The sequence below is a fragment of the Chaetura pelagica genome, unplaced genomic scaffold (genome assembly GCF_000747805.2).
Source record: "Chaetura pelagica isolate M959 unplaced genomic scaffold, ChaPel_1.0 scaffold531, whole genome shotgun sequence".
Taxonomy (NCBI): domain Eukaryota; kingdom Metazoa; phylum Chordata; class Aves; order Apodiformes; family Apodidae; genus Chaetura; species Chaetura pelagica.
In genome coordinates this window covers 4,487,093-4,499,855 of record NW_009952362.1, presented here as the reverse complement: position 1 = coordinate 4,499,855, position 12,763 = coordinate 4,487,093, and the positions used below count along the sequence as shown (strand labels likewise).

The 12,763-nt window shown below is 39.4% G+C and overlaps 1 protein-coding gene across 1 annotated transcript in view; it reads left to right on the top strand.

The window, feature by feature from the left end:
- Positions 1-12,763, top strand: part of ABLIM1 (actin binding LIM protein 1) — a 128,339-nt gene that overhangs the window by 74,237 nt on the left and 41,339 nt on the right. The window contains exon 7 of the mRNA XM_010007943.1: positions 8,854-8,941. Coding sequence (XP_010006245.1) covers positions 8,854-8,941 — 88 coding nt within the window. The remainder of the gene's footprint in view (positions 1-8,853; positions 8,942-12,763) is intronic.

The window sequence follows — 12,763 nt, the reverse complement described above, 5'->3', positions numbered from 1 at the left end:
CCAAAGTTTAGAGCCCCCTTTCAGTGCTGGACCCTCTGGGTCAGTAGCAATTCTGGTGCTGATGCAGCACACCCAACCCCAGAACTTCTCCTGGTGTTGCACTTAAACGATTTCTCTGAACCACAGGCCACACCAGCAAAAGCTCCCTTCTAGCAGCAAAGCCTCTGCTGTACCATGGATTTTGCTGCTTAGCCAAGACAGCTCTTAGTGAACTGATTTAACTCTTATCAGAGGATCTTCCAGAGTAACCTTAAACTTAAATTATTTGGCTGTTTTCGTCCAGTCCTGTGCTCCCTAGGAGCACCCTGATGCACGTGTAAAAGCTTCTCTCTGTGTGAAGCCCATTGGAATGGAATTTAAGGTCAGAGGAACTGCTGAAATCATCTTGCTTGACTTTGGCTTTTTAAAATCATAGGGCTTTTCCCTAGAACCCAAAGTAGGCCACAACATGGCTCTTAAACTCACAGGACCCTGCTTTCTTGATTTGCAGGCGTGTTACACTAGACTATTAAAACACACTTGTAGTTATTAGATAGCTGAGTCTTTGGGTCATCTGCAGTTTCACCAGGAAAGGTTTTATGATCTTATCTTGGCCAGTACTAGAGGTGCCTCATGCTGTGGGTAGGAGGAAGCCACCTCTGAGGTATCTGGCTCAGGAAAGCCTCCCCTGCTAGCACATCCATCTGTCAGAAAACTGCCTAGCTATAGGTTTCTTAAGGCTCTTGAGTACAAATTATTCAAGTCTACAAATTTGTAAATGTTGACTTACGGCAAACACTATTTAAAAAGATCATGCTCAATAAACAGTATCAAACAAGAAGGGTGTGTCTTTCAATATTGTCAGATATAGACCTGAAAGATACATGTCCTGAGTACTTCTGCCTTTTCTGTCATCTGCCACTGTTTTCCATTTACAGCTCACAAGGGACCTTTGCTTGATCTGTGATTATTTTTTAATTCATTTTTTTGTGTGTTGTCACGCTTTAATAAAGACTCTTATTGTCTATGAACGTATTGTCTATAGTTATTTCTTGGTAACTTTAGCTTTTTTATCAGTTATCATTATTTCTAATTTAATGACTTCATCATAACCCTTTTTTCCTTTTTATTTTTGTTAATAGTATCTCTGTTCTTAGGATTTTTCAGTGTCTGAAGCATATGGACCATTATAGCTTCTTGTTTGTATTTTAGAATACAGAATTTGGAACATTCAGTAGGACATCGTAAGAATTATTTGGTTTATACTTTTGTGGTTTCTTTAAGATCTAAGAATGTGGTTGTTTTTTTTAAATTCCACATTCACACACATATATGTATGTAGATATAACACTGTTCTTTATTTCTGTTTGTCTACAAACACAGTCAAATCATGATTGGAATGGAAATTATTGTGAATTATTGGAATTGCAAATAACCTTTTTATGTTAGGCTGAGGTCTAGTATTTATTATCTGCTGTCAGATGCAGTACTTTCTGATTTAAGAAATAATTCTGTTGTGCTTTTTTAAGAAGCAAAATAAGTTTGTTGTTAACTTTTCTAGCAGGTTTATTTCAGCAGGTTGAAGTCAGTTAAAGTTCTACTGACTTAAAAGGTTATTTCTGATTAAAGAAACTATTAATATTTCAGTCTTCCAAGATACTTCCCATTGTTTTGGAGATATCATCAAGGCACTGCAAATAAAAGTTCAGTCAACATGATCTGCTTCTGCATACGCATTAGGCTCTGGTAGTAGCAGTTCAGCCAGAGGGACAGGTCAAGGGAGTAACAATCACTTCGTGCAGAGAGTGAGAAGGAGAAATGCAGGGGTACTGATTGCTCGACAGTTCTGGTATTCAGTAGAGGTGTTTTACTGGCTGGTTGAGGCACAGTTATAGCTGTGCTAGTATTAGGCTGTTTGAAAAGGCCCTTGGCACTGTGGTCAAGTTACTGTAAAGTAGCTTTGCTGGTTGATTCTGATTCCGGAGTAATCCAGCAATATGAATGTGGCTGTAATCAGGTCATTTAGGTGAAATATCTCTTCATGTAAAGAATTTACGCTGGACAAAATGCCTACAAGATAAAGTAATATTTACTTCTCTAATGCTTTTTGAAGCCTAAAGATGGCAGAAGGTGTAGAAAGTCCACACCTGTACTTATGAATTGTTCCAGCATTGTTAAGAGGAATTGTTTCAGGCTTTGCCAAATACATACTGCTGAAAAGTTCAAAAGCAAAAAAAAAAACATAATAAAAAAAGTCTGTGCAGTAAACATGTTTTAAAAGAAAGCTGAATAATGGAAATGCATTTTGCCCTCATATGAAGTCAGTGAATTCAAAGAGTTGTATTGATAAGAAGGAAACTACCTAGTAGTAGGTAGGTGCATGTTCTATTTTGTAGTGAAGAGGTTAGCCTGCCTTTTATTTCCTCTGGATCTTCCAACCAGCCACTTTGTCAACTATGGCTACATTTCTCAGTTGAGTGGAATTACCTTCTGTGGGGAACTGTTCTTTTCTTCCCCACATACATGGGTAGCCCCCCAGTATCGGCTCGCAACACCTTCTTTATAGTATTAGCCTCCTGCTGTTAACTGTGTAGATAATACAAGTTCATAGCTTTGGTCCTGTGTGTAGCAATAGGTGGATTCAGAAGACAGAACGCATAGACCATTGCTGGTAGTTAAGCATTTCACCTGTGTGTGTAACTTGCTCAAAACTGGACGTTGCAGAAAAGTGAGAACTCAAGGCAGCACTGACCGTGCAGGCACAAGTGCTTGCGAAGATCTTAGCAAAGTAAATCCACTTGATATTCAGCTGCCATGAGGACAATTTCTTAATTGTCTTGTTATTAGAAGCAACTGATGGGTGTAACAGTATTGTATGCTGACAGAATTAACACTAATAAGTTACAAAGTTTATTGTAGTCTGTCTGTTAGGGAATATACTAACATGACATTGGCAGTCACTATTGGAATTCTGGTAAGTATTTTTGTATAGAAACCAGGAGCTGGGCATGAACTAGTAGTGCGAGTGTTCATAGCAGCAGGGTGGCTGCAGTCTTGGCTTCTCAAAGGCAGCACAGCAAGCAATGGAAGGCTCTGAGGGTCTCCATGTCTCTTGCATGCTTGTTGTCATTCAGATTTACAGTGACAGCCTCACGCTCCATTTCCCACTTTCCCTGGTGTGGTGTCTTGTGTCTTGCAGCCCCATCAGCCTGGGAACTGCCAGCGTGAGCTCTGCTTCTTGCTGCTCCATCCTGTCGCAGGTCGAACAGAGGCTGAGACTGTGCTGTGAGCCCTTCCTATTGAGATGTTTGACAGTAGTGTTAAGAACAGCTTTAAAAGGTCCTAGTTTTGAAGAGACATGTCAAACAAGGATGTATCAGGCTAGAATATTCTCAATGTTTAAATTGCATTACACTTTCCTTCCCTTGGTAGTAACTGAGGAAATTATGGTAGATTCTGAAGTCCGTTGGAAGCAAAAGAGTTGCACTATTATTTTTGTATCTGAGGACAGATATTTGTAGAGACTTGCTAAACAGATAAGAGCCTGGGAAAAATGAGTGGATGGTTTGGGTCAGGATGTTATTAGAGACAAATTTTGGTCATCTTAGTGTTTGTGCTTCTGCAGCCACTTGTGAGATCACAGAAGCCCGCAGAGAAGAAAACAATGGAATTTGATGTTATACCAAACATCAAACAGGGTTGAAGGTTCTGTGACCTCTGCAAGTAATTAAAATAAAGCTCCACTGGAAGATGGTAGGCTACTTCCACAGTTCCTGTTTTACAATTCACTAAATTCCTGAAGTTATTTTAAAGATGATTCCAAGATATTCTTTATGCTTCTCCTTTGTCTTTAAGAGACTTAGAAAATCAAGTCATTCTCCTCAGAGTCATGGTACAGCTAAATATTTGATTATGTTTGTCTATCATTATGGGCCCCCCAAAAAAAAGTGCTGTGCTTTTACTCTTAAATGTAGTCTTTCAACTACATAACAGTTTTGGTGGTATTTAAATAGTATTAGAAAAGTAAAACTTTCTACATGTTTAGTAGGTGTCTGTCAGGTGGCTGCTAAGATACCTTTGAAGTGAGAGTGAGTGCAGCTGTACAAATGTAATGCAACAACTATGCACTTAATTGTGTCCTTTGGCCTGCAGAAAATGTCTGTTGGTAATTAGTTCTTCCTCTGCCAGACCCACTGGCATGTGAGCTCTCCTAGTGAGATTCTTGTTATTGTTCTCTCTGGCTCTTGTTCACTGTTGTTCTGGAAGGAAGGACAGGACTGAAGGCATCAGTAATAGGAAATCTTAAGCTCTCACATTCACTGAAGAGGAAAACATTGATTTAATCAGACTAGAGCTCTAAAAGCACTCAGAGACTAAAAGTTAGTCTTGGGAAGTGGGGACAGAGGGGATGGACTTGGAAAATACATTCCTTGGCTTTTGAAGTACCATTGTCATGGGGTTAATGCTGTATGTGTGCTTAATGCAGGTGCTCTTTTTGCTGGGTTCCTGGGGCACGTCACATCGGCTTGTGTGAAGCTGTATTTGTAGTTCTTGGGTTGGAATAATTCTTCTGATACCATACCCACTGTTGCCTTCCCTGATACTTATGAGTACCAGTACACTTTTGGCTTCAGGATGTTCCCAAAGGTATCTTGGTAAAGTGAAGCCGAATGAGTTGTGAAGAGGAGGAGCATCAGCAGTGTCAGTAGGAGTTCATTGCTTGTGTTAACTGGAGCTCAGATTAACTCCCTACCTCCCAGCCTTTTAGTTTTCCTTTTGAACAGCAAGAATTCTCTTTAATCTTGATTCATACAGCGTTTAATGCAATAGTTGTGTTTTGGGATCTTTTCCACTCCGGGCAATTGTACAGGCTTATTACCCCTCCATTAGGGGGAGCCTTTGAAGCCCTCTGTAAACAGCACAACCTGGCTTTTAAAATGGCATTGCAGACCGACTAGATCAGCTGAGGAGGATTTGTATGTGCCAAGAAGAAGGCTGAAAATTGATAGCTGCTGAGTCTGAAAAGGTGATAAAATTCTGGTCTCTTGTTATTAACTTTGTCTTATTATCTTTGTGTTGTTATAATCCATAATAGAATTTGTACTTTTGCTAATGTTAATGGAGACACATCCTCTGCACAATCTGCACATCAGGCTCCCCTAGGTAGCCCATCCATCTATGAATTCTGACTATTGAGCCTCCAACTGTAATTCATAAGCCTTAGAGGAGAGGTGATTACTCAGGACTGGTTACGAGGAATGTAGATCTGCAGTGGTTTCTCTTGGTAGTGTTTCTTCAAAGTATTTTAAGAAGGACATTAAAGGTAGATTGGGAAACTGAAGTTCAGTGTTGCTTTAAAGTTAATTCCAGTGTAAGTCTTGAAATTACCAGAATAAATAAAACCTTTACTGTGTAAAATAACATTAAGCCTATTTTCTGCATATAAATATGCATAGAATATACATATTGTGTATAGGGGATCTATATAATAATAAAAAAAATGAAATAGAATGCATATATTGCTGGTCAATCATGAATCAGTGAGACTTGCAGAACCATGGAAAGCTACTCAGATTTAACATCCATGTATTTACATTTGTAACAACATTTATACCTTTGGTCACTGTTTTTTCATGCTGCAGTTCTAGGGCTCTGGAAATATTTGATAAATGTTTATTACTACTCTTTTAATAGCATGTAAGTACAGGAAGCTGCACAACAGCCATACTGAATGTGGGTTTAGTAGCTTAACAGCAGATCGAGACCAGATCTCCAAAAATCATGTGTGAATATTTCCTTCCCTTTTCCTAGAACATTTTAAATGATTGATTTGTAGCAAGCAGTTTTCTCCAATGATCACAGCAAGTCAGGCATAGGAAGATTAGCCCTGAGTTAATGGTGATGCAGATTGTTTTCCAGTGGATACCCCCTGAAGAAAGGCTTCCACTCCCAAGTTGTAGAAATATTATGGAGCTGAAAAACTCCTGAAACTGCTTTGGAAGCATTCAACAGCTGCTGTAGTATGTAACCCCCCAAAACCTCTGCAACACAGGATGTGTTAGCAAGCTTGTGTTGTCTGAGGTGTGGAGTTCCATCATCATCCCTCACAGTAAGCAAAAATTTATCCAGGTGTTTCAGCCTCGGGTAAAGATCAAATAAACTTGAAATTGGTCTCTATACACATGTATATCATTAAACTATATTCTCTTAACAGTAGCATATTGGAAGTTTTTCCAGGAAAAAAAATATTCAGAGAGGCCACAGGTTTATACCTAATATTATGATGAATCCTGTATTTGTTTCTCCTATAAATAGCCTGGCTTTTAAAAACATGTAAGCTGCTTATAGCAATTAGATGAGTATTTGAATGCAGGGTACTTTTTCTAAATGATCCTTAAGAAGAGCTTTGTTATAAGAAAAAAATAAATGGAATGTTTAGCAGATAATCATGGCAAGTGAAAGGCTCATTAATACTAGCACTAGATGGACTTGATACATACTCAAAGAATAGAACAAGCTACTAGAAGTAAATGACCAAAGTTACTGTGAATTAACTGCAAGACAAGGAACAGGAAACTCAGCAGCCTGGAGTAGGTCTGCCAGAGAAGCTATGCAAAGCCCAAAGGATTGGCACCACTTGCATTAGACAGTGAAATGCATCATTTGAATAAAACATGGGTGAGATACAGCTTTCTTGTTCCTGAGCAAAAAGCAAACAAAATAAAACAAGAAAATCCCCCAAAACAAGGCCAAAGTGGAAGAAGAGACGGTCAAACTGTACACATGCGAATGCACGATTTTCTTTGTTCACATTCCATGATCCTCTCACAACAAAGATATCTCCACTGGATCCCAACTGTCCTTCTTAAAACTACATTGTATTAGTTGAGCCCCAGAGTGCTTGGTAGGAAATTATTTCTTTATAAAACCTGCTTCACCTTGTAAGGCTTCAGTCCTGTGTGTCTGAAAATTTCATAAGCATCTCATTGGACACACTCTTATCTCAGATGGGTTATCTCAGAGGTTAATTAATAGTAGTATGACAGGTCCTGTAGTCTTTCCAGTTCAGACAGTGTAGCTACTTAGCTACCCTACCAAATAGCTTTTGAGTAGCTATGAATTTTATTTCACAGAAATCTATGTGGCTAATGAAAATTTGAGCTCTGTTAAGCAGCAGCACAGTTATGCTGCAGAGATATTTTTTAGTTGGAGAAGAGAGGCAGAGCCCATAAAATATTCCTGTTTATTATTTCCAATCTATTTTTTGATTACTTTTTTCCTGTTTGGAGACAATCCTTTCTGGCAGTGATTCAGCCTTCTTAGGAATTCTTTATATCTCATTAACTGGGAGCAGTTCCCAGGACATCGGATTTGCCATCGTCTTCAAATCAAATACGTCTGAAATCACTTGTGACAAGCAGCTCTGTGGGCCTCACTCTGCTGAAGAACTTTAGTAATGCTCAAATGTTGGGATTTATTTTACTGAGCACGGACAAAATTGTTGTTCCTTTGTATGTAAAACATTGTTTGTGTGAGGCAGAAAGTGTGGAAAATGATGTTGGCTTCTGCTATGTGAATTAGAGAGCGACCTTTGAACCCTCTTCAATGTTCACAACCCTAAGCTGCCTATATATACAAGTAGCTGTTCTTTGCACATCTGCGTTCAGGATCAGAATAGCTGTGGTTTGATGCCAGTGTTACATTTCAGATACATTCAGGGTTTCTTAATTTTCTTTTTCTTGAATTCCAATCTTAAATGGATCTGATTGAACAACTCAGGGTTTAAATAACTGCTAGAGAGAGTCAGAGATTAAGAGGACAGCTGATAATGAAAGTTAAGCATCAATTGTGTGTTTCCTCCCTCATTAGCTTTTCTTCCTTGAATTGGTGTATCTTTTAGTGATTCTCCCTTTTTATTGTCAACCCCTTTCTTACCTGATAGGTCTAAATGTGCTGTACAAAAAATTACTAAATCTCATTAATCTGTCTGGTGGATGTTGCCCTCTCAGGAACAGTAATTAACAGGAAAGGCAGTATCTGACTAAGAGAAGTCCTAAGGATAAGAAATCACATTAATATCTGTGCCTTGATATTTTTCCTGTTCTTATAGGCCTGAAATCTGATCAGCTTTGTTTACTCTGGGTATCACTGTACTTAAGAGAATGAATGGCTGCGTTCTTTTGGATTTGGGTAACAGGATCTAGACTATTTAGCATCTTTACATCACTATTGCAAATTCAGCTCAAGCTGTCTGTGATAGTGGAGCTTCTGAAGTCAGGCATCTGTGAATTAAGTTAATGTTCCCAGAAGTGGCTCTAGAATGCTCATTCTATTAATGTAATGTCAGGAAGAAGGTGAAGGAATGAAATTGGCATGTAGAAAACTGTTGTTCATTGTCTAAATTTATCCATAACAGTGGAGAAATTGAGAAAAACCATGTTCTTTGACAAAATAAGGAGGTGGCAGGTTTACACAAATCCCTAACTACAATGTGATGTTCATTGCCTTGGACTGTGAGATGGATGGACACTAAAAGAGGTTTTGGGCAACTCAATAAATAAATTGTGATGTAGCCTCTAGCCAGGAAGTCTTTGAACCACTGATTACTTGAATAGGAAGGTATGAGGAGAAAAGGATGTTCTGTGTCGTCTTGTTTCTTACAGCCTTTTACCCCAAGAAGTTGATGCTGACCCTGTTGAGGACAGGGTCTTGAACTAGATAGATCTCTGAAGTGAAGTGGTATGGCAGATCTTACAATCTCATCACTGTTGTCACATCGTGAGAGCAGTGTTGTGTAACAAAAATGGCAGTAATGGATCCTCAAAAAGCAGTGCAATGCAATCATCCCTCATTTCCCTTTTTTATTTGTTCTAGGCAGGTGACAAGCATTATCATCCAAGTTGTGCACGATGCAGCAGGTGCAACCAAATGTTCACAGAAGGAGAAGAAATGTATCTGCAAGGTAAGGTTGTCTCCATTCCAAAACACAAAAAGCAGACTGTAATTTTTCTGTTAAAGACCTCAGGGGCTTATAAACCATCCATGTAATGGCAAGAAGGACTATAGCCATCCTATCTTCATTAGTGTTCTTATAATTTTTCACTTGAAACTCCTTCACCCTAGTGGGTGGCCATAATGGTGGCTTTGCAGTGACTCTACAGTCTAGCTGGGGCAAGCTGTGTTCTCAAAAGTTGAGTAGCAAAACCAAAATTTCTCAGGCTGCCTGCTGAATTTGGCATCTCATGGATAGCTTAGCACATGGACTGGTATATAAGATACCAGACCAAGTTAGGGGGTTTCCCCTGAGTTCTGATGATCAGTCTCTGCTGTTCTGGACCACACTCCAAACTGTAAAAGGCAATTGAGAAACTTCCAAAGACTGCAATCAGCTTGTTTTTAATTGTGTAGATTTCAGTCTCCATATGCATTGAGAGATTGTCTCCTCTGGTTCTTAATCATATTTCCTTGCCTTGCATATTTCCTATTATTTGGTTATGTCTCTCTTTTTATTCCCATTTACTTTATTTCTATGTATTTCTGTAGCCACTTCTTTCTTTTATGTTCACTTTCATCTCCTCTTTCTTAACACTCTAACACTCTGAGGTATTGCCAAGTGTGTTTTTTTCATGTTCCTTTCACATAAAAAAGAAGTTGGTCTTTTCTTTGATTGAAAAATATCTCTGATATAAATTCCACCTACTCTCCCAGATGTTAACTGTTAAGCTACAGTTTTTTGCTCTTTGTTGTGTTTTTTTTTACTTGCTGTAGTATTAATTAATATTGGTAGAAAGACATATAAATCACATGTATACAAGCCAGAACTCAAAATAAAAAAAGGAAGATATATACTGGGAATGTGTATATTGTAGTTATGTTAGAAAACTTGCTTAATATCCCTGAAAGGGGACTGTAAAAGAGTAGGAAAGAAATTACAAAAGTGTGGTGGCAGCCAGCTCTTGAAATCCTGAGGAGAGATTCCTTCTGGAGGAATTAAAAAAATAGATTACATTGTTAAGGAATTCCTTTGAAGCCAACTTGTGTTGTTTTGTAGTTTATTCTCCCTTGCAGTCTGTCTCTTTCATCTCTCACTGACCTTATACATTCGTCATCTTATTCTAGCTGTGCACAGAACAGACTATCGAGTTGTGTAGCAGCTCTGCATTGTCAGAGCAAGGACAGACTGAAAGAGGGCTGGGTAGGGAGTACTGTTTTCTGATAGCAAATTGGAAAGACTTTGTGATCTTCTTAGTTTCCTCACACCTTTGTATGATAAAGTGCAAAGATCAAGGTGAGCATCCTTTGCTGTTACAAATAACAGCTGTTTGCAGCTGATGCCAGTTGCACCAGTCTAGCAAAGCGTTGGAGTTCATGTTGATTGGGCAGGCTGTGGTGTAAATTTCTGCAGATCCAAATGAGACAGAAGGTATTGCTGCCACTTCAACAAGGCTAGATTTTATTGTGGTCAAGTTCAGGTGGTATGAAAGGGAGAGGAGAGACTCCTGGCCCCCTGATCTGCCATCATTCTTTTTGGCTGTATCTCCCTTTCCATGGTTGTGAATTCATGGTCTTTATGCTCACTCTGTTTCAGAGGAGGAGCAGTCCAAGTTGTACTATTTAGTTGTTCACAAGCTGTTTTCTGACTAAATAATATATTTGCTGAGTGTGCTGCAGACTGCCCTGCCAAAGCTTTCCTTGCTGAATTCAGCATGCTTGTAAGGGACCTAAATGCCTTTCCTGTACAAAGCTCTCAGCTGAAATGTATATCCTGACTCCATTCAAATGGTTTACTCTAGGGTGCAGAGTAATAACATGCCAAGCATTTCTCTGAAATAAAAAGACAACAAAACAACACTTAAGCTAGAATCCAAATAGCATTATTGATAAAATATATAAAAATAGGCAGTTTCTACCTCACTTCTAATTGTCCTCTCCACAGGACCTGAAAGCACTTTGTACTGCTTTCTATAAAAGAGTTTGGCAGGTTTGTAGTAACTACTTGTATTAGAAATGGAGGAAACCTGCAAAATGAAAACATGGAAAAATGAGCTCTCTATTTTGGGGCTTTCTATGGTTTGAATAATGCTAGCAGAAGCACTCTGGCTTCACCCTGCTCCCTCACAGGAAGATGAAAAGGAAGCAGTATCACAAACTTTTGCTTTCCCATTGACTTCCTAGTAATATATTATTATATGGACTGTCCCAGAAGACTGTTGCCAAGCTAGAATGTTGCTTGGCATTTAGTGAGATTTAGTGAGATTTAGTGAGATTCTCCCCCAGGCTTCAAGCCTTATTCACTGTGTGAATAATAACCCAACTTAGCAAATTTTAGACAGCTGTATGTTGAAACAATGGTATCTGCAAAGTAAAAAGCTGAAAAAATGAACATGTTGGTTGATGTCTACCAACAAAAGCAAAAAATATGTTAGGAGTGGAAATAACCACAACATGCCAAACTGTTTCCAGTAGGAAAAGGAGCAGTGATGGAGCTTGAGGATTTGCACTGTTGTAAGCATTTCAAAATCAATGTGTTTGGATAGATAAAATCCACAAGTTGTATGTGGCTCAGAGTTCAAGATCATGAAAAAATTTTACAATTTCTTGAGCCTTCTCTATCAGATTCAGGTTTTTTAATTTCATATATTTCAAACCTCTTACTGTTTTGTGAAAGAAAACTCAAAAAATTTAGCTTAGTTTCTGTCCCTAAAATTGTGCCAGTTTGTGCTAAATAATGACCAAAAATGTGGTGCCAGCTTTTTATTTGATGATGGGGGTGGTTTAATAGGAAAGAAACTGAGGTACAGAGGAACAGAGATCATTTTTCTGAGGGTCACAAAGGAAGCTGAATTTGAGAATTGAACCTAGACCTTCCAAGGCTTAGTTCATCAACCTTGTAACTTGAGCTGCCTTCCTCCTGATCTTGCAGGCTCTGTGGGGTCCTGGCTCTGAGGCTGCTGTTTGTTTACAGAGAAGATTCTGTTAGTGCACCTCTCCCTATTCACTGTTTGTGTCCCCCTGCCAAATGCACAGTTTCTCCTTCCTCAGCTTAGACTCAAAGCCAAACATCTCAGACTCCTGATCCAGAGTCACAGCATTCTCTCCAGTCTCCTGATGGTGATTATATTGTGTGCTGCTGGGAAGTGAAATCATTCCTGCTGGTCTTTACTTCTGTACCAAGCCATGTAAGGGTTTGTTAGAACAAAAATTCCAGGGGCTCTGACCCATACCTCTCCTGGGCTCTGAGGGTGGGGTTTCCTCTGACTGCCCACAGGCTGATAGACACCAGCAGGAGACCTGGACCTTGCTCTGTTTGGTTTCTTTGTGGACAGAGTGAAGTGGTGATGTTCCCCCCCTGCAGACAGGCAGGGCCCTGTATTGGCTTTGCAGTGACTGGAATGAAGCTTAAATTTGACTGGAGCTGCAGTCAGTGTTAAAAATCAGCATTAGCTTCTGCTCCCTTTCAATCGGGCTAATACCTGCCAGCAGCAACCACAGTTTGCACTCTGTTTCAAACAAGAACTGAAGTGGGATGGAAGTGCTTCTTCCTTTGACGCTGCTCAGCCTGTGGGAACAGCTGGATATTTACATATTTACGGCATAAGAGAGAATCCCATGTTTTGGGCCACAAATAGCAGAGACATTGCCTTTTTTAATAGGATGTGTAGCTGGAATGTACTGTGTGGAACATGCCGGTGTAACACATGCTACTGACCTTGCAGAGCAACGGGTAGAAGTGATGAGTGTGCCAATGGCAAGTGTGCTACACTGTTATTTAGGGAGACACTCT